The sequence below is a fragment of the Pelophylax lessonae genome (genome assembly GCF_965119305.1).
Source record: "Pelophylax lessonae genome assembly, chromosome: 3".
Classification (NCBI taxonomy): Eukaryota; Metazoa; Chordata; class Amphibia; order Anura; family Ranidae; genus Pelophylax; species Pelophylax lessonae.
This window is the reverse complement of record NC_138770.1, coordinates 640,356,601-640,379,601: the sequence shown is the minus strand read 5'-3', so window position 1 is coordinate 640,379,601 and position 23,001 is coordinate 640,356,601. Positions and strand designations below refer to the sequence as shown.

At 43.0% G+C, this 23,001-nt stretch overlaps 1 protein-coding gene across 1 annotated transcript in view; it reads left to right on the top strand.

Annotated features, from left to right (window-relative positions):
* SRBD1 (S1 RNA binding domain 1) overlaps nucleotides 1-23,001 on the top strand; it is a 399,572-nt gene that overhangs the window by 366,206 nt on the left and 10,365 nt on the right. Inside the window, exon 21 of the mRNA XM_082249845.1 lies at nucleotides 19,062-19,246. Within this exon, the coding sequence (XP_082105971.1) occupies nucleotides 19,062-19,246 (185 nt within the window). The remainder of the gene's footprint in view (nucleotides 1-19,061; nucleotides 19,247-23,001) is intronic.

Here is a 23,001-nt window from a genome sequence, read left to right as displayed (position 1 = left end):
TGCTACATGAATTATATGCCCTTACTCGAGATGGCCACAGCCAGAAATACAAGGGGGGAGTTTTTCAAAGGGATTTCTCAACAGAATAAAGCATAGAGGCATGGATAGATGGATAAGTTGATATATAATAAAAAAAAATAAAGCCAGCCAGGCAACGACTGTAGCCCAGGCCGGGTTGTATTGAACTGGCCGATGTCCTCCGACATTCAGCCCGTGTGTACCTGGCTTTAGCCTTTAAGCCTATAATAAAATCAACAATACAATAGGTCATTATAGCAAAACAATTTGTGAAAAGGAAAGTACAGTGGTGTAGATCCTCTGGTGTTTTTTCAGTGGTCGGTGGTATTATTGCTGCATGTGGTCTGTACACTTTCATGGATGAGCGAGAGGATTTACTTTAGTACAGGCTTATAAGACATCTGGGCTCTTAAGTCTGTAGGATGGAGATTCTAGCGTGTCTCATTGAGGAAATGTAAAATTAAAACAAGCCTAGAAAATGCTATTGCTTAATCAGGACAGGAAGTTCAGAGCAAAACTTGCTTTACTTTTATGTAGCAAATAAAAATTTGTTGATTTTAATTTTTTATTTTTTGTATAAATTGTATAAGTTATAAAAGGAGGACAACAGTTGGTGTTGCTGATCTCCTTCTGAAAATTTGTTTGGCTGTTATATTGTCCCACTATCCCTGACCTGAAGCAAGTATTCTGTTAATAAAATCTAGAGTCCACATTTGCACACCTATTCCAGGAAATTGACACAGCGGGGTTGATTTACTAAAATTGGAGAGTGCATCATCTGGTGCAGCTATGCATGGTAGCCATTTGGCTTCTAACTTTATCTTGTTTAATTAAGCTTTGACAATGAAACCTGGAAGCTGATTGGTTTCTATGCAGAGCTGCACCAGGCGTTGCATACACCAGTTTTAGTAAGTCAACTCCACTGTGTCGAAAGTGGATCCAGTCTTATAGCGAAGCAGTTAGCACCTCAAGCTAGCCATGCATTATACAATATTCTTATTCATTTTTCCTCATGCTCACCAGCTGGGGGCACACACACTATCTGGTAGGTAAGGGCACAAGAAGGGTGTGTGGAACATTTTCACAACAGGTGACTGCTTGGAGCACTTTTGTATATTTTGAGCACAGGACTCTTTTTTTTCTGAATAATGCCAATTGTGGAGTGACCATTTTTGAGACTTAAGAAGATTAGTAGAAGATTTTTTATCTTAATGCATTCTATGCATTAAAATAAAAAGCCTTCTGTGTGCAACAACCCCACTAATACTTACCTGAGCCCATCTCAATCCAGCGCTGTTGCATGAGAGACTCGGCTGTCCGGCACTCCCTTCCTCCCATTGGCTCCCGCAGTTGTCAGTCAAAGCCATTGAAGAGAGAGGGGCAGGCCGCCACTCCGTGTCTTCATGGACTGTGGCTCAAGTACCCCCATAGCAAGCTGCTTGCTGTGGAGCCACTCAACAGGAGGGAGGGACCAGAAGAACCGAAGAGGAACCCAAGAAGAGGAGGATCTGATCTGCTCTGTGTGAAACCACTGAACAGAGCAGGTAAGTATGATATGTTTATTATTACTTGTTATTAAAAAAAAAAAATGAGACTTTAGAGCTGGTTCACACTAGATGCGGTGCGAATTCGCTGAAAATCCACACCACATCAAAACTGCAACCTATTCATGCAAACTGATTGCGGAGTGTCTGTTAAAGCGGTTGTAAACCTGAAAAAAAAAACCTGCAAGACAAACGCATAATGAGTTATTATGCATCGCATACTAGCTCATTATGTATTACTTACCTTAGAACGAAGCCCCGACACGGACCACCGGACACCGCTGTGGGAGCTGACATGATCCCTCGGCGTCTCTTCCGGGTTCGGTGGCTCCGGCGCACGGGAGTCATTTTCCGGCAAGCTCCTGGCATGGAAAGCTGAAGGTCCGCCAGACCTTCAGAGCGCATGCGCCGCTTGCTCGTGTGCCGGTTTTGGAGATATTAATTGTACCTACAGGTAAGCCTTATTATAGGCTTACCTGTAGTTAAAAGTGGTTACTACCGCTTTAAGTTAACGACACCCCACAATCAGTCTGCAAAACGCAGTGCGATTTGCAGAATCGGATCGCATGGGTGTGAACACCCATGCGATCCGAATCTGGTGTGGGCAAAAAAGGGTCCTGCACGAATGTGATGCAAATTCAGCCATACAGTTGGTTGAATTCCCATCACAAAGACATTGCATGTGATCTGCACAGCAATGCGGTGTCTGTGCGATGTCTGGCATCGCACCAGTGTGAACTGGCCCTTAGTATCACTTTATTATTGCACTGACTCTTTATCTTTATCAATTATAAGATATATATATAAAATATTTTTTCACTTCACAGGGAGCTAATGAATTTAGAATTTTGATCATCGCTGTTGTGCGCTGTGATTGCTTGCACCATGGATTTTTGTTTTACTTTCAACAGCAGCAACAGGAGTATTGGCACAACTAGCTTTATTTTAATTCTATATCGCAGGTTTTTTCTTGATATTTATAAGTGAGAAGAAATTCCTCCAGAACCTAGTGTTGGAAGATTTTGGTGAAAATCCAACATTTGAGGTTTACTTTCACTCTTCATGATAACGGTAAACAAGATAAAGAGGGTGAAGGTCCGTAATGGGGGCACAGACAGCAAAAAAAAAAAAAAAAAACCCGACAGATGTTCTAATCCCTCTATATTCTGTCCAAAAGTAAAAAAAAAAAAAAATAAAGTTGGGTTTATAATTACAGTTTAAAGTGCACTTATCTGTTCACAGAGAAACCATGCAAATTTCAAACATCAACTTGGTTATCAGCATCTGTAAATGTTACAATTGGGAGTTGCATTTCGTGGTTATCTCCATGTTCAGAGCAGCTGTCAATGTATCTGTAAATGAAATGCTGTGTTGCAGGCTCGATAACCCAAACTTGTTTTTCTCCCTTTCATTGTCATGTTATTTTTCTGTGTTTTTAATTGTGCACTGATAGCTCATACATATTTAACACTGCATAACAGCATATAATGATTTTTGTTTTGTTTTGCAAGAGCTAATGTTGCACCGCCATTAATCTCGGGGTAATGGAACAGAATGTAATGGGGTATCACATTGCAGAGCTGTAACACATGATACTGTTTACTCCTGAGTCGGGTTACAGGAACGTACCTTTCAGTGCTCAGGATAACCACACATGGATGTCTAATGTTAACCCCTTTCACTGCAGCATATAAAATGTATGGAACAATGATGGATGTTAACAGAACTGCCCTTAGAAGCAATTCACCTCTGGACAAATTTAAAGGGTAACGTCACTTTCGTAGAAAAAAAAAAAATATAGCAAATAATAAAGAAAATTATATAGCATTACGAATGGTTATATAAGGAAAATATATAAACATTAATCAAAAAAAAAATAAAAAAGTGTAAAAAAAACGCTTAAAACATATAAAATATGTCTAAGCTATAGTGTAAATATCAATACAATATATTCATATTCACGGCACACATCCAGTATACATTTAAATCCCAATTCCCCAATGTTAAAATAACATAACGTGAGGACAAAAAGTACAGTTACAATGCAATTCAATACAGGAGGAATCAGAAGGCCCTGCTAGTTAAAACTTGCAATCAAAAAGGGGAGGGTCAAAGGATAAAAAAGGTAATAGCTGTGAGGTATGAGCTGATGGAGAAAATAAAAGTACAGTTTTTAGGTGGACGCAGGTTGGAGAGAAGTTTTCAGGGATCGCCTAAAAGGGGAGTAGGAGATAGACAGATTGAGGTAGAAAATTCCAGAGGATAGGAGAGGCTCGGGAGAAGTCCTGGAGGCAAGCAGAACAGAGCAGGCGGTCTTGGGAGGAACGAAGAGAAGGATTTGGTTGGTATTTTGAGACTAAAATAGTGATGTAACTGGGGGCAGAGTTGTGGATGGCTTTAAAAGTTATTGTTAGTGTTTTGAATTTAATTTGTTGGGTGAGTGGAAGCCAGTGGAGGGATTGGTAGAGAGGGCTAGCAGACACCGAACGGTTGGTAATTTGGATGAGCCTGGCAGTAGGGCTGGGCGATATGGCTGAAAACTGTATCACGATATCAGTGTTTCATATCGGTCGATATTGATAATTATTGATATTTTTTATTACCCATTTAAAATAAGGACCAGGAGAAAAATGTTACATTTAAACATTTTTATTTTAAACTTAACCTTCCTCTGATCATAATCCCCTCAGTTCTTAAGACAATAAAATGTCAACACAACCATACTTGCTTTGCGTCCTCTGTTTGCTTCCGACGAAGAAGAAAAAATGAAAACAGAAGTATGCAGCGCTTGATGGAAAACACAAAAACAGGCAATCACTGATATATATATATATAGATGAATTTCCACAATGTATCAGAGTGTACTGAAAAAACAGTAGAAGGAGAGTCCGTGGAGAGGAAAAAGTCCAATAAGAAGCTCAGGTGATAAGTTGAAAAGATGTGACCTCCACATCCAGGTAAAATCCTGCGGGGATCTCTGAATGGATGGTGCGGTAGCTGCAGCCCCGGTCTCCTGCGATGTAAAACAGGAGGACACTACAGGGTATGCACAGGGCGGACGATCACCGGTCCCCTACCGGTTTCGTCAAAGCGTGACGTCATCAGGGGGCGTGGTTCAGGACTGCCGATCACCCCATTAAATGGCTGCAAGAGTCGTAAAGGGAGGAGGGGCGTCTGATCCAGCCAATCACCTCCCCCACCGCTAGCGCCAACCGCACATTGCTAAGGACAGAGGAAGCATACCTCGGATGAACCGGAAATGAATCCAGGACCAATCGAAAAACGCCTCCAAAGTCCCAATGAAAATCAATCAGTACCTAACCGCTATCCAATCATAGCCTCCGAGCAAGTAGGCGGCAACTAACAACTGTAAAAAAGAGAAAAAGCAGGAGGAATAGAAGCCGACTTGCAGCGCTATGAGTGAGACTGCTTAAGGAAAAATATTGAACGTTTTATCGAACAATTTTTTTATTGATATCTATCACGTGTCTATCGCGATACATATCGTTATCGTTTTATCGCCCAGCCCTACCTGGCAGCCGCATTCATGATGGACTGAAGGGGGGATAGCCTATGTAAAGGTAAGCCAATAAGAAGGGAGTTGCAGTAGTTGAGGTGAGAGATAACCAGGGAGTGAATTAGGAACTTTGTGGTGTCATTGGTTAGGAAGAGGCGTATTTTGGAGATGTTGAGGTGGCAAGCTTTGGACATTGATTGGATGTGGGCCAAAAGGAAAGTTCAGGACTACACCTAGCACCTTGGCATGTGGGGATGGGTTGATTGTTGTGCCATTGATCTTCACAGAGAAGTCAGGGAAAGGGGCACGTTGTAAGTAACCGGAGTGGAGAAAAGTAGAGCCAGTTTCCTGGCTTTATTACAGTGCCTTGCGAAAGTATTCGGCCCCCTTGAACTTTGCGACCTTTTGCCACATTTCAGGCTTCAAACATAAAGATATAAAACTGTAATTTTTTGTGAAGAATCAACAAGTGGGATACAATCATGAAGTGGAACGAAATTTATTGGATATTTCAAACTTTATTAACAAATAAAAAACTGAAAAATTGGGCGTGCAAAATTATTCAGCCTTTGCTCGCGAGTCCCGTTGCTGCGTCCATTTACATAGACAGCAGAACTTGGCCCTGCCCCCATCACTGGATTTAATTGACTGCTGCTATCAATCCATCCAATGAGGAGAGAGACAGCGGGTGGAGCCGCTGCACTCGTGCAATCGCTGGATCTGATCAAGCCCAGGTAAGAAAAAGGTGGGGGGTCTGGAGGGAGCTCTAGCACAGAAGGTTTTTGACCTTAATGCATAGAATGCATTAAGATGAAAACCCTTCAGTCTTTGCAACCACTATAATGAAATTTTCTTTAAACAACTTAATTAAGTTTTCTTCATTTGACAAGTTTGCATAAAGGAAAAGCATTGGCACTGCTGTCATTTCACTGCACACTAGCGCAGCCACTGGTGTGAACGGGCCCTAAAACCTTTTTTCTAGTCCACACTATGTGAATTAGAATTGATATTTAAACAACTGTCTTTTTTTTTTTTTTGTATAATCTGCTCACCTTGAACTGCATTATTTAACTTCCTTCTTAGCAATGACTTTTAAAAATAGAGACAATCAATACAATGCATTATCACTAAAGCATAACACTGTGCTATGTATTGATTGCTCTCCTGTCTTCAGCTTTATCCTGGGCATCCTCAATCCGTGTTTAAACAGAAACTGGATATGCTATCTCCAGCACGATTAAGTAGTTCAAAGTCTGGTAACAAGCAAGGCTTGGCAGTCCCACATCCTGTTTTAAACTGGCCAGTCCTGTTGGTAGTAGTTTTGCAATCGATAGGCCTGTATTAGGCTGCTTTCCCCTGTTTAAAAATATGACCCTGTTTGAAGGTGGATAATCATGTTAGGTAAACACTGTGTCCGGTTTTAAAACTGGCATTTAATAAAGCAAAGTAGGGTTTTCAAAGGCTTACCCCGGTGTTTTTATTCCTGATGTGTAAAGCTATTTTAAGGACATTCTAGATTTGGGATTTTCATTGATGTTTTCCTGGACATGACTGCAGATATTGCTTTCCGGTAGTTTGGTTTCAGTACTGACATCTCATAAATGACTCAAAAATACTTTTTTAGAACTCTACATTCTCAGCTTTCAGTTTGCTTTAGTTGTGGTTAAGCCAGACTCATCTTTTGGTAAATCTCATAACCGAATGAATGACTAAAATTAAATCAAGTTTTCAGACATATTGTGGTATGACTAAGATTAAAGAGTTTTATTGGATAACATAATAAGCACATGCTGGTTTGAAGGGTCAGTCTATACAAAAGCCATATTTCAGTTATAGGTTTACTCATATTGTATACATTTGTGTATTCTGACTGTAGCTCTTTAAGCCATATGTTAGGGTAAAATAAGATAAAAATGTACAGTAGTACATCTCTGCAATTGGAAGTGCACATTCCCCTATGTTTTATCCGTGTAAAGACCCTGCCCGAACAGAAAAAGAGAGAAAAAACAAAGAAATGCACCCTGCTCTAAGTCTTCGTGGGATAACACAGAGCATTTTTGTGGACTGATTGGTGCCAGTCCATGCCAGACCCCCTGGAAAAACATAGAAGGTGTGAACAGGACAGCTCTGAATTTCTAGTATGTGTATGACTGCACTGGACCAGTGTAAAGTCTGATATCGGTAGGGATAATCTGAGTTGTAAAAGTGGATTATCCAATCTACTGTGTGCTATATATCCTCGTCCTTAAATCTAGCATTTACAAACAGGGACTTTTGGAGGAATATATAGATGCAAGGAAAGCACTGTGCATCAAAAACCATCAATTTTATCATAATATTTAATAAAATCCAAAACACAAACCAGACAATAAAATATTGAATATAGGGTTTTAGAAGTATTTGTTAAGATCGAGTACACTCCTTATGTAGACTCAATGCATTTTGATAAATCTTCCCCAGGATACATGGGAATGATCATCATGATGAAACCCTTAATTCTCATTGTATTAAAACCATAGATCTACTGGAATCTAGTAGAGAGTGTTGCTTCTCTCTCCCATGTGGGGGGAAGGGTAGGAGGTTCTTATAAGGTAAGGTGTACACAAAAGGTGTTAGAAAGCCCTCAGTAGTCATCCATAATCAAATTAGATGCACCCATCCATTAGAAGATAAAGGCATACAATCATCTATGTTTTAAGCATAGCAAAGAGGGCTGTGGTGCTTATCTGCATCCTATTGTCAAACTATTCTATGTTCCTGGAGCAGCGGAGTCTCCCCTAACCTGTGTCCTGTCTGGACTACAGTACCTTCAGGGGGGGTCCCCTTGCAGAGGGCGCAGTGTTGCAGAGGAGAGGGCGCAGGGAAGATTCTGAAAGCATACTTCAGCATCTCGAGCTGCCGGCGGCCATGTTGGAGAAGTCCGATGCTGTCATCGCGGCCATTTTCCCTTGGTCTGGCTGGTCTCCAGCTGATGGCCATGTTTGTGTAGCCATTTTCCCTTTGTCCGGGAGATGCCTTGAGATGACCGAAGCCTCATGGGGATGCCGAAGCTCCTCCTCTTGCTCCGAAGTTTCCTCTTCCTGTGCCCGGGACCTATAAAAAGGGATGGCGTCCAAGGTGTTGCTGGGTCTGAATTTTTGGCGTTCCTCCGATCCGTAGAGTGAGTCCTTGGGGGTCCCTGTTATCTCTCTCTGCTGATAGATATCTTAAGCCTTGGGGGATCCTTTAGTGATGCCAAAAGATTGTTTTTGTACTGCAAGTTCTTCCTTTCCTAATGGAGCCTCAGGGTCACATCTCCCCCACTGACCCCCTCATCTCATGGAGAGGTAGCAGGTCCCTCGAAGTCCCATAACTACTGAACTATTGTTCTTTCTTTTGCATATTCATTAGGGATGGAGGTTTAATCATGGTCTATACCCCAGATCATGCCGTTCCCTTTGTATGTTTTATTTGGGTGGAAGACACCCGTTTCTTTCATCATCTGCCATATAGCTAGTAGGAATGCATAACATGTTGCGCCTTTCTATGTCGAATACTATATTACACTTGTGACCATCTATGACCATCTATTTTTTCTGTATTAAATTTGTTTTACACCTGTTAAGGTATTTTTGACAATAATTTATCTAGGTAAGTCCCCTCCCCCCCCCCCCCCCCCCTGGCCTGTCAATTTCCCAGGGTTGCGATGTGCAGTTTGGCACACCCTCCCTTACCCCGTCTCTGTTTCATCCAGGATGTGGGTGGGGTGTGGCCACATGTTTCATCGGCGCCATGTTCAGTTGCCCCACCCGCGATCCTTTTGTATCGCGTTGTCGGGGCAACCCTTTCCATCTCCCTGACGCCTTGGTTGGGCGGCGTCTCGTCTCCGTCGCGCTGGATATGAGATCATCCCTCCCCGCCCTACATTAGTGCATCTACATGGCGTTGGCGGGATTATGCCCTGGTCAGTGGGATTTTGAGTTGTGAGGGGCCAGGACGCCATCTATATTTCACCCTGTCCCTCTCAGCTGGTCGGTTTGCTTTTGTTGTCATTTGTGCAGCTCTTTACTACTATACTCTACTTTTGGTAAGTTGTCTTACTTCACACTTACAACACTTTTCTCTGGTATATTTCACTTGTCGGGTATTTGGTATGGTTCAACACTTCCTTATCTCTTGAGGTTTTATGCCTCATTTCTAATTCAGTTTCCTTTTTCTTCACTCCTTCATCACCTGATACACTTTGGGCACTTATGTTCTTTTTTTTCACATTTTTCTACACGGTGGTATATTTCCCTGGCTTTCTTCTTTTTCATACATATGACCACATTCATATTCACTTAAAATTATATTTTTCTATATACAATAATTACACATTATTTCCAACCTATATATAATTTTAATAACCCCCCCCCCCCTTTTTTCTTAGATCATTTGGTCACAATGTGTACTCACAATTTTGGATACCCTGGTGGTGCACCTATCTGCCCCCTCTGTGGGGTTATTTTGCCAACTCCCCCATCTCCTCCCCTCTATGTGCTTACCTTGGCCAATACTCGCCTCAGCCCCTGGTGAGACAGTCGTTCTTGGGGTGGTATTCCAGAGTCATTGGGTTACTATAGTAAGTAGCTGGATTCTATACAGTGTTGATGGAAAGTTTGGGCACCCCAGGTAAAAATTTGTATTAATGTGCATAAAGAAGCCAAGGAAAGATGGAAAAATCTCAAAGGCATCAAATTACAGATTAGACATTCTTATAATATGTCAACAAAGTTAGATTTTATTTCCATCATTTACACTTTTAAAATAACAGAAAACAAAAAAATGTTTGGGCACCCTGCAGAATTTATAGCATGCACTGCCCCCTTTGCAAGGCTGAGACCTGCCAGTGTCATGGATTGTTCTCAATTATCGTCTGGGAAGACCAGGTGATGTCAATCTCAAAGGTTTTAAATGCCCAGACTCATCTGACCTTGCCCCAACAATCAGCACCATGGGAAGACCAAGAAAAATATCAGACAGAACAGCTCGCAGGATTGTGAGAAAAACAATTCAAAACCCACGTTTGACTGCACAATCCCTCCAGAAAGATCTGGCAGACACTGGAGTTGTGGTACACTATTCCACTATAAAGAGATACTTGAACAAATATGGTCTTCATGGAAGAGTCATCAGAAGAAAACCTCTTCTACGTGCTCACCACAAAAATCAGCGTTTGAACTTTGCAAATTAACATATAGACAAGCCTGATGCATTTTGGAAACAAGTTCTGTGGACCGATGAGTTTAAAATTTAACTTTTTGGCCAGAATGTGCAAAGGTACGTTTGGAGAAGAAGGGGTACAGAATTTAATGAAAAGAACCTCTGTCCAACTATTAAGCATGGGGGTGGATCAATCATGCTTTGGGGTTGTATTGCAGCCAGTGGCACAGGGAACATCTCACAAGTAGAAGGAAAAATGGATTCAATAAAATTTCAGCAAATTTTGGATGGTAACTTGATGCCATCTGTGAAAAAGCTGAAGTTAAAGAGAGGATGGCTTCTACAAATGGATAAGGATCCTAAACACACCTCGAAATCCACAGGGGATTACATCAAGAGGTGTAAACTGAAGGTTTTGCCATGGCCTTCACAATCTCCTGACCTCAACATAATTGAAAATCTATGGATAGACCTTAAAAGAGCAGTGTGTGACAGACAGCCCAAAAATCTCAAAGAACTCGAAGACTTTTGTAAGGAAGAATGGACAAAGATACCTCAAACAAGAATTGAAATACTCTTGGCTGGCTACAAAAAGCGTTTACAAGCTGTGATACTTGCCAAAGGGGGCAGTACAAGATATTAACTCTGCAGGGTGCCCAAAATTTGCACACGCCATTTTTTTGTTTTCTGTTATTTTGAAAGTGTAAATGATGAAATTTAGATCTAAATTTTGTTGACATATTATAAGAATGTCTAATCTGTAATTTGATGCCTTTTGGAGATTTTTCCATCTTTCCTTGGCTTTCTTATGCACATTAATACACATTTATACCTGGGGTGCCCAAACTTTCGATCACCACTGTATTTATAATTTTGGAGCAATCTGTTATATTCCTTGAGATTATAGCATTCTAATACCAGTTTACATTTACAGACCTAAATTTTAACTAGCTCCTGATGAGTGGACGTAGAGCCACGAAACACGTAGAGCCTACAAGAAATTATGACATACCATTTGGAGATCAATTATATGTTGTTTATGTTGTATAATAATTTTTTGACAAATATATTTATTACTATTGAAATAATTTATATGAATTTGTATACTCCATGTCTGGTCTTTGAATTGTGTATGTCTATTTATATTTATATTATTGTGTAAACCATGAATTATTTAATAAAATACATATTATTCTGCAATTCCATATTACCCTGATATCTAGTGATTTGACTTACGTCATTTAAAGTCCCATAACTACTGAACTATTGTTCTTTCTTTTGCATATTCATTAGGGATGGAGGTTTAGTCATTGTCTTTACCCCAGATCATGCCCTTCTCTTTGTATGCCAAAAGATTGTTTTTGTACTGCAAGCTCTTCCTTTCCTTTCGGAGCCTCAGGGTCACATCTCCACCACTGATCCCCTCATGGAGAGGTAGCAGGTCCTCGAAACCCCAACTTCCCATGGTTGCACTGACCTGCAGTCCTTACTGTCCCGGGTGGAAGTGGCGTGGGGGCAAAGGGCCAGGAGGAAGTGTCCCCCACCTTCCCTTGTCTCATCTGATATTGAGTCATATGCCGTCGTGGACGCAGGCCTGTCCAGGGGGGCTTAAAAAAACACCCCCAGATCCATCTGATAGTGAGGATGATTCTTCCATGGTCGCAGCAGCGAATGAAAAATTGCTGGTAGACGCACTTATCACTGCAGCGCGTGAGTCTTTAAAAATGGAGTGTACATTACACTTTTGAGGAGTCCCTTTTAAAAAAGTGGAATAGTCCACCATTGGTGGACCCTCCTGTTTCCAGGTTTAATAAAGCAACCATGATCCCAATAGAGGAATCCCTATTAAGGACCCAGCTAACAGGAAAGCAGAGGCTGTGGCACGCAGCATGTTTACTATGGCTGATTTAACATTGCGGCCAGTCTTTGCCTGAGCCATAGTGTCTCAGACCCTAACTGAATGGGCCAAGCTTTTTCGCCAGGGTCTGGGGAATAAGCAGGTTCCTGCTGCTTATATTGATTTAGCAGACCAGTTGGTCCCTGAGCTGCAGTTTTTGTGATGCAGCTTTGGATACAGCTCCTGTGCTGTCCAAACTTTCTGTTTCAGCAGTGGTGATTAGGCGGGCGCTGTGGCTTAAGAATTGGTCTGCAGACCAAGCCTCTAAAAAGTGCTCACTAATCTGCCCTTTCAAGGTGCCTGCCTGTTTGGGGCTACCCTGGATGGCATCATTAAGGGTATCATGGGGGGCGGAGAGAATCTTCCAGCCACAATCCAGGAAAGGGAAGGTGCCCTGTCGCAGGGGCCCTCCTTCTCAGCCCATAGAAAACTATTTTGTAATTCTGGAAAGGAGGATAAGGGAAATGGATCTTTCAAATCTTCCCCGGGAGGTTCCAAGCAGCCTTGGTCTGTTAAGCCTAGAGCTAGCTTCTCTGGATCCGCAGACCAGAACCTTTCGGCATGAAGGTCTGCCCTCACCCATTATTGAAGTGAGGGACATCTTCACTGGATTCCAACCCCGTGGACTTCTTTTGTGCACGTCAAGGAGATCCGCAAAATGTTTCTTTTGGGGGTGTCCAGAAAGGGGGGCAAAGTTTGTTCTTTTCAGGTTTTTTAGGTCCTGCATCTCCTAGTATGGATTTAATTCCTGCAAAGGTTCTGGTGACATCCGAACTACCTAAGGTCCCCCTATCCCTGTCCAGGTAATTGATTTATCTAGGTCTGATTCTAATTCTGACCAGGGTTGGTTCTTCCTCTGGACAAACTTCACTTCCTCTGGCAGACGCCGCAAGTGTCCAAGGGCCACGGTAAGACCAGTATCATCCTCAGGTCAGGCTTCTTCTGCAGTTACTGGGAGGAATCAATGGCAAGGATGTTCCATTAATTCTGGTGGCCGTAAAGGCCCCTTAGGGACTTCCTCTCAGAGAAGACCAGTTGTCCCAAGAGCTGATCTACCATCCTGCTTTACAGTCCCTAGTTTTAATGGCTTCGCTATTGAAAGCCAGGTACTGAGGGATAGAGGTTTGTCTGGATCAGTGAATCCTACTATGGTGAAGGCGAGGAAGTCGTCTGCCAGCAAGATAGGCCATCGTACATTTCTTGGTGTGAGACAATTGGCACCCATTCTTGATCCTTTTCTGTGGCTCGGATCTTAACCTTTCTTCAACGGGGCGTTAAGCAGAAGTTGGCCTTGAGTACCATCAAGGGCCAGGTATCTGCCTTGGCATTCTTCTTTCAGCGATCCCTAGCCACGCACTCTTTAATTCGTACCTTCATTCAGGGGGTTTGACATGTGGCTCCACCTGTGCGGTGTCTTTTGCCGCCGTGGGATTTAAATTTAGTGCTTTCGGTTCTCCAGAAACCTCCATTTAAAGAGTAACATCCCTTATATTACCCAAAAATCACATCCCTTATATTACTATACTATTACTTACTATTTTTCGGTCAGCAGGGACATTTGCCCCCATATTGCTGAGAACACAATGGGGTTGAATTACTAAAACTGAAGAGTGCAAAATCTGGCGCAGCTCTGTATAGAAACCAATTGGCTTCCAGGTTCTGTTTTTGTCAAAGCTTAATTAAACAAGCTGAAGTTAGAAAGTAAGAAGCTGAGTGGCTGCCATGCACAGCTTCACCAGATTTTGCACACTCCAGTTTTAGCAAATCAACCCCAATGTGTCCAGGAAAACATGGTGGACTGCTCAGTTCACAATAATCCCAACTGTGCATGTCCACTAAGGTGTGTGTGGCACCCCTCCCTCATAGCATTGTAAAACTGAGCATTTTAAACCGGGAATATAAAGTATCATGCATGCAAAATATTTTTTGCCATTGCACAGCATTGCATGTAAGTGCTTTGTCGTGCTTTGCATTGCAATCCATGTCAAGGTGCATTGGGGTGCCCTTCAAAATGAATGACACAGCTTTGCTCCAATGCATCTAGTGTGGAATGCAATGCTGCATATTACCACAAAAACATAGTGTTTGAAAGTATTTGCACATTATTTTGGATGTGTTGCATCTTGCATTTTATAGTATAGTAGGAGTTGTTTAGTCACTTTGTAAGGATTTATTTTAATAGAGTGCAGCACCCATGTCTTTTCTTTATTGCATCACTATTCGCCTTTGTGGATTATAGTTTGGTGTTCAAATGGTGAATATAAGGGTAGAGGGTGCTTTCTTTAGGCACAGGAAACAAACGTATTATTAATACTCTGAGGATTCCTACAAAATATAATCCTCTGCAGCTATGGATACTTTTAATTACACGGCAAATAGGAAAATCTGTTGAACAGATTTTTGATCATTTGGAAAATAATGGCAATATGAGCATGGAGAGTAGTTTCAAACAACTAAAATACACCATGGACAGTCAAATGAGGGCATGGTGGGACTTGGCCACCCTAGAAAAATACATGAGTATAACACCTAGGAGACTAGGACGGGATGTATAATAATGGTCTAAATGACAAGGAGCTTATGGAGGAATGGTTTCCGTTTTTTATCCAATGCAAAAGGAAACTACTTGGCATGATCCTACAAAGAAGAAATGCCACAGAGCTACAGAGCTACAGAAAGTGGAACTAAAATTGATATGTTTAAAGAAAAACTCCTGGCCTTTATCACAAATAATGTATACAAAGAGAAATCAATGGATTTACATGAATTTATTAAAAAAATCGATATGGATATGAAAATTAAAAAAAATGAAGTACCACAGAGATGCAGTTGATTAGAGAAACCAACAAGTCTATAAATGAAAGGAGGAAAAAAATAGAAGGAATGATAGAATCTAAGGAATCATTCATTGAGAGGGAGGTTATACAGGATCAGGGTTAGAAACTCGTAATCAACCAGAATAGGAAGCCAAATGAATACCTGGGGGGAAACTTTGAAGAACAATAAATGAATACGAATAATAGCTACCCCAGAAAAATCTGAGGGAACCCCAAGTGTAAAGCTTTTCACATTTAATTAGTTTTAACAAATATACAGGGAGAACCCCAAGGAGAGGACCTCAAATAGGGCTGAGTTTTTCAGCAGGGAATTCCAGCAACAATAACCAGGGGAAATTTTAGGAAATACATTGAAGGAAGAGGAAGGAGAAATTTGATGCAATCCCAACCAATAGCGGGATGGGGGAACAGAAGAGTTCTAAGAAGGCAACAACCAGGAACATGAAGACACAATGAAGGAGAAGGGGTAGAGTTAGCATGTTATACAGCACAGTGCTTGGGCTGTGTCATTTGGCCCCCTGTGTTGCCTAAAAAACCTGGCTGATCCTGCCAGTTTCTACCCTTCCCCCCTGTAAACTGGCCACGGTGTATCATGGCTGCTGAGGCCTGACACCATGGTCAGTTTATGTGCCTCTGTCATCCGCAGCCCTGCTCTGTCCTCTCCCCCCTCCCTCCTACCTGTCTGCTCCTGTGTCAGTGCCCACCCCCTCCCCTCCTGCTGCTCTTATATTTAATATAAAATCCTCTAATCTGTAATATAACAATAAGTGTCCCTGTGTCTGTGTTATAGAAAAAAAAATGCCGATCTGTACCTATATCAGAGCAGCTCCCGGCGATCACGTGACCACTCGACTCTCGCTCCCTCCTCTCGACTCTCCTCTCTTCCCCTCCTTCCCGGCTGAAGAGTCAGCTGATCGCCAGGAGCTGCTCTGATATAGGTACAGATTGGCATATTTTTCTATAACACAGACACAGGAACACTTATTGTTATATTACAGAGGGGATCAGAGGATTTTATATCAGTGGCTTAACAACCACTTTAAAGTTTGCATTGGAGAATAATATATAGAAATTTCATACCTACATTGACATGCAAAAGTTTGTCAAGAAATTAAATATAATAAAACACTATGCAGAGAAAACAGGTTTTTTTAGGTGCCGGAGGAGTCACCTAAGGAGTCGCCTAAGGAGTCAACTAAGAAAGAAAACAAAAGGATTTTATACCAGAAGCAAATGCGTTTATAATATAAAGAAATGTTTTTCATGTGACAGTATACATGTACTTGAGTACTCCTGTGGGTTGCAATATGTAGGAAGGACCATGAGTAAATTGTCTGTTAGAATAGGTGAGCAAATAAATATTAAGAAAGCTTTTAAAAAAACAGTGTTTCAATTTCCATAATCATCATAATTGTGGTCCCAGGGGCCTATTTAATGATACTGACAGAATGTTTAAAACTGGAGGAGTAAAAATCCTAAGAAAATCCTAAGAATGCTATAACGCAGAATGAAACCTTGTGGATTCATGAGCTAGAAACTCTAGCACCTGATAACTAATGTTTAAAGATCTTCTATTGAAGAAGGGTGCTCTTTTAGGCCATTTTTAGGAGGATATACATATAAATACTGTGTGTATAGAAGTATATCTATACTGTATGTTTAAACTTTTTCATTATATATTCATTTTATAAGCACATTTTATATTTTGCTTTTATATATTTTTTATTTGTATTTTTAAAGATATACCTAATAATGGCCCAGTACACATTTTTAATATTAAAGTGGCTCAAGGAAATACAGTGGGTACGAAAAGTATTCAGACCCCCTTAAATTTTTCACTCTTTGTTATATTGCAGCCATTTGCTAAAATAATTTAAGTTCATTCTTCTTCCTCATGAATGTACACATAGCACCCCATACTGACCGAAAAACACAGAATTGTTGACATTGTTGCAGATTTATTAAAAAAGAAAAACTGAAATATCACATGGTCCTAAGTATTCAGACCCTTTGCTGTGACACTCATATATTTAACTCGGGTGCTTTCCATTTCTTCTGATCATCCTTGAGATGGTTCTACACCTTCATTTGAGTCCAGCTGTGTTTGATTATACTGATTGGACTTGGTTAGGAAAGCCACACACCTGTCTATATAAGACCTTCCAGATCACAATGCATGTCAGAGCAAATGAGAATCATGAGGTCAAAGGAACTGCCTGAAGAGCTCAGAGACAGAATTGTGGCAAGACACAGATCTGGCCAAGGTTACAAAAAGATTTCTGCTGCACTTAAGGTTCCTAAGAGCACAGTGGCCTCCATAATCCTCAAATGGAAGACATTTGGGACGACCAGAACCCTTCCTAGAGCTGGCCGTCCGGCCAAACTGAGCTATCGGGGGAGAAGAGCCTTGGTGAGAGAGGTAAAGAAGAATCCAAAGATCACTGGCTGAACTCCAGAGATGCAGTCAGGAGATGGAAGAAAGTTGTAGAAAGTCAACCATCACTGCAGCCCTCCACCAGTCGGGGCTTTATGGCAGAGTGGCCCGACGGAAGCCTCTACTCAGTGTAAGACACATGAAAGCCCGCATGGAGTTTGCTAAAAAAAACACCTGAAGGACTCCAAGATGGTGAGAAATAAGATTCTCTGGTCTGATTAGACCAAAATAGAACTTTTTGGCCTTAATTCTAAGCGGTATGTGTGGAGAAAACCAGGCACTGCTCATCACCTGTCCAATACAGTCTCAACAGTGAAGCATGGTGGTGGCAGCATCATGCTGTGGGGGTGTTTTTCAGCTGCAGGGACAGGACGACTGGTTGCAATCGAGGGAAAGCTGAATGCGGCCAAGTACAGGGATATCCTGGACAAAAACCTTCTCCAGAGTGCTCTGGACTTCAGACTGGGCCGAAGGTTTACCTTCCAACAAGACAATGACCCTAAGCACACAGCTAAAATAACGAAGGAGTGGCTTCACAACAACTCCGTGACTGTTCTTGAATGGCCCAGCCAGAGCCCTGACTTAAACCCAATTGAGCAAATCTGGAGAGACCTAAAAATGGCTGTCCACCAACGTTTACCATCCAACCTGACAGAACTGGAGAGGATCTGCAAGGAGGAATGGCAGAGGATCCCCAAATCCAGGTGTGAAAGACTTGTTGCATCTTTCCCAAAAAGACTCCTGGCTGTATTAGATCAAAAGGGGGCTTCTACTAAATACTGAGCAAAGGGTCTGAATACTTAGGACCATGTGATATTTCAGTTTCTTTTTTAATAAATCTGCAACAATGTCAACAATTCTGTTTTTTTCTGTCAGTATGGGGTGCTATGTGTACATTCATGAGGAAGAAGAATGAACTTAAATGATTTTAGCAAATGGCTGCAATATAACAAAGAGTGAAAAATTTAAGGGGGTCTGAATACTTTTCGTACCCACTGTATGAGTAATTATGTACATGCCACTTAATAGCTTAGTGGTTTTTACTTTATATGCCCCAGGGTCCTATTAGCAAACTACAAGGGGGCAATAGTAAAATCCCAACTAGGCTGTCTTTCACTTCTGCAAATGTCCACTAGATGGCATATAGGGGAAATGGTATGTAATGCAGCCAATTAGGAATAGATTGTTATGGAAGTTTAAAAATGGTGGAGGTGGCACAGGATGCACCATACCCTGGCAAGGACCAGCGAAGATGAAATGCATTGGACGGGGCAACCACAGAAATTTGTAAGCTTGTAAAAATGTGAAAAATATGTTTGCAGGAACAGGTGGTGAGGGAAAATATTCCAATGGGGACACTTTTTCTGTACAGGAACGAATATCACCTCACTTTGGAGGGATTTCCTCTTCTTGCAGTGTATCTGGGGTAGTTAGTAAAGGGAAATCTCCCAGGTCGGGATGCACACAGAAACAACCTGACATGGGTTGTAGTCTATACAAGAAAAGAAAAAGAGAAAGCTTTGGCTTTGCATTCACTTTAAGTTAAACAATACAATAATAGATTAAAATATGTTCTTGTTGAATATACACTATAGATTTCTTTTAAAACTCTGTTACATTTGATACATTGTAGGTTTTTGAGCCTGGTTGGTGGAAGCGCTGATGCCATCGGAACAGAGAAAATTCAGAAGCAAATTAATGAGTTTGTCCAAAGAGAAGGAGTTGATAAGTTATCTGAGAAGCTGAAGACAACTGTGCTCACATTGCAGCTAATTATTGACGGTCTTTGCCAACCTGAAGGCTATGACATTCGGACAGGTATGGTATAGATTGCTAACTGATTCATTTGAGGGTGCTGGGCTTAATGATGGCTTTTTTTGAGACAGTGCCATATGCCCAGTTTCACTGCAAACTGTTGCAACCCAACATACTGACAGCATGAGACTATTGGACTCAATCACTGGATCTACTCATGCATCTGACAAGCAAAACCATAAAGGCCCTTGAGTGTTGGTTTTCCAGACCAACACTAAAATTGGAGAAGTTCTTTCTCCAGATGGTGTGGAAGGCACTGTGGTTCAGAGGAAGCTTGACTAATGATCTATGTCCTGAAGCTCAAGGCGATTTGGGTTTATCTTCAGCACTGGAACCCATTGCTTCTGGGGCTGCCAGTCAGGGTTCAGTCCAACACTGCCATGGTGGTGGCTTTCATTAATAATCAACGCAGCAACAAAATTCAGGTCGATTTCAAAGAAGTGGAGCTCGGTCTGACTTGGCCAGTTCAGAAAACAGAATACTTTATTAATCCCAAAGGGAAATTGTTGCGACACACACTTAACAAAGACAACAAAAGATCACAACAATGAACTAAACAAGGTACAAAAACACAACAAACTTACCAGGAACAGCCATAATCACCAAATAATACAACTTCACTACAAATAAAACATCCATACAACTTAATATACAACATAGAATAAATGACACAGATTAAAATAACAATCAAATCTACCAATGCAAATAACACACCACTTTCTCTAACAATACCCCAAATATTAATTCACATAATACCAAAAATAGCATAACATCCTGATCATAAACCAGAATTAAATTGTCACCTCCAGCCCTCTCAAAAAAATTTTTATAACTTGATCGCCACAGGCAAAAATCTTTTCCTGTGCCACTCTGTGGTACATTGTGGTTGTAACAGTGTCATGGTCTTACCTTCTTGCTGTTCTCCTTTGTTTGACATGTGCTGGCGGCCATCTTGGTTTCTGGGTTTCTTGTAGCCTCCCACCCTGCGGCTCCTCCTTCCCACTGGGAGGAGCTGGATGCCTAGCTCATATATATAGGAGGTCTGTGGCTTCAGTTCCTTGCTTGGTCCTCCTGTGTTCACATGCTTCTAAGACTGCTGCTGCTTCTGGTCCCTGATCCTGGCTTTGTCTGACTACCCTGCTGGTTCCTGATCCTGGCTTCGTCTGACTACCCTGCTGGTTCCTGATCCTGGCTTCGTCTGACTACCCTGCTGGTTCCTGATCCTGGCTTCGTCTGACTACCCTCCTGGTTCCTGACCTCTGGCTTCGCAAGGACTCTGCCTCGGTTTCGCCATCCGTTTGGACTTTTGCTTTACAGCTTGATTTTCAATAAAGCCTTCTTATTTTCACTTATCTGTTGTCGTACGTCTGGTTCATGGTTCCGTGACATTAGGACCAAGCCATGAATTCTGACGGTACAGGGCCATCCTCGCTACCCACGCTGGTTGCCAGACTTGATCAGCAGGATCACCTGTTGGGTCGGTTCGCCGTGGCGTTGCAAACCCTGCTTGAACGCACGGCTCATTTCGCTCCCGTTGCCGATGGGTCGGTTGTCGCTCCTGGGCCCGCTCCTACTGCCGCTCCGGTTGTTGCGCCAGAGTCTACCCCGACACCTGTTGTTGCGCCTGCGGTGTTTCGGAGTATGACCGGTTCTGCCCCCCTTCCACAGCGCTTTGGGGGAGAGCCAACTCAGTGCCGAGGTTTCCTTAACCAGGTGGGCATTTATTTCGAGTTGCTGCCACATGCCTTTCCTATTGAGAGATCAAAGGTGGGCTTCTTAATTTCGCTGCTCTCGGACAAGGCCTTGGCCTGGGCCAGCCCTTTATGGGAGAACAACAATCCGGTGGTTGCCGAGTTTTCCGGTTTTGTTGCTTCTCTTCGGAGGGTATTCGATGTGTCGGCTCGTGCTGCCTCTGCTGCGAAGCTCCTTATGTCCATCAGACAGGGTTCACGATCCGTAGCTGAATACGCCATTGAGTTTCGTACCCTGGCAGCAGAGGTGGGCTGGAATAATGAGGCTCTGGTCGCTGCTTTCTCTCATGGTCTCTCGGATGCCTTGAAGGATGAGGTTGCAGCTAAGGACCTACCAGTGGAGCTCGAGTCTCTTATTTCTTTCTTGATTTTGATTGACACCAGACTCAGGGAGAGACCTTCCTTTAAGGAGAGTCTGCGGAGGCCTTCTAACAGATTGGCGCCTACCTTTGCTGTCCCACCCGTGCCTCCCTCTCCTCCCACGCCTCCTGGGGATGACTTGGCTGGGGGTGAACCCATGCAGCTGGGCTTTGCTCGCCTGTCCGAGGGGGAGAGGGTACTCCGAAGACGCGAGGGTCGATGCATGTACTGTGGTCTCGGTGGGCATTTTCGGTTGGCATGTCCAGGAAACGCTCGCACCTGAGATCCTGTCGGGGGCAGATCTTGGGTGGAGTCTCCTCGTCCCCGGTTTCCCGTGTTGACAAACCACTGATCACTGTTGTCCTCTCCTGGGTCGGGGGCTCAGTGACAACCCAGGCGTTGGTGGACTCTGGTGCTGGTGGTTTGTTCATTGATAGTGTGTTCGCTGCCGCCAATTCCATTCCTCTGCAGGCCCGAGGTTCTCCACTGGCTCTTGAGGCGATAGACGGCAGACCCCTTCTGCCACCACACGTGACTCATGAGACCCTTCCAGTGGGGATAGCCATTGGTGCCGTTCACAGAGAGTCGGTCTGCTTCCAGGTTATTTCGTCTCCACACTACTCGGTGGTCTTGTGGTACCCCTGGCTCCAGAAGCATAATCCGACTTTCGATTGGAGATCGGCCGAGATCCTCTCGTGGTCACCGCAGTGTGGGGCTAGTTGCATCCATGGGCCTGTCAAGTTGCTGTGTACTTCCTCGGACTCTCTGTTGCCTCCTGAATACGAGGAGTACCGGGATGTATTCGATAAGGTGCGCACGGTTGCCCTACCTCCGCACCGCCCATACGATTGTGCCATCGAGTTACAACCTGGCGCCATTCCTCCTCGTGGCAAGGTCTATCCACTGTCGGTAGCGGAGAATGAGGCCATGGAGGAGTACGTGAAGGAGGCGCTTTCACGCGGACACATTCGCAAATCCTCGTCCCCGGCTGGGGCTGGATTTTTCTTTGTGAAAAAGAAGGGCGGTGAGTTGAGGCCTTGCATCGATTACAGGGGTCTCAATCGCATCACGATCAAGAACGCTTACCCGATACCCTTGATTTCCGAGCTGTTCGATCGCCTTAAAGGGGCCACGGTCTTTACCAAACTCGACCTGAGGGCGGCATATAACCTCGTAAGGATCAAGGCGGGCGATGAGTGGAAGACCGCGTTTAACACCAGGACCGGTCATTATGAATCCTTGGTTATGCCCTTTGGGTTGTGCAATGCGCCCGCAGTCTTTCAGGAATTCATTAACGATGTTTTCCGTGACCTGTTGCAGCAGTGTGTGGTGGTCTATTTGGATGACATCTTGGTATATTCTGAATCCATGGAGACCCACATTCTGGATGTCAGACGAGTGTTGCAACGGTTACGAGAGAACAAGCTGTTCGGTAAGCTTGAGAAATGCGAATTTCACCGATCCCAGGTAACCTTCTTAGGTTACATCATTTCCGCTGAGGGGTTCTCCATGGATCCTGAGAAGCCCAGTGGTCTTCGCTTCCTGCAGCGCTTTTTGGGCTTCGCCAATTATTATCGGAAGTTCATCAGGGACTTTTCCATGCTAGCCAAGCCTCTCACGGATCTGACCAGGAAGGGCAGTAATTCC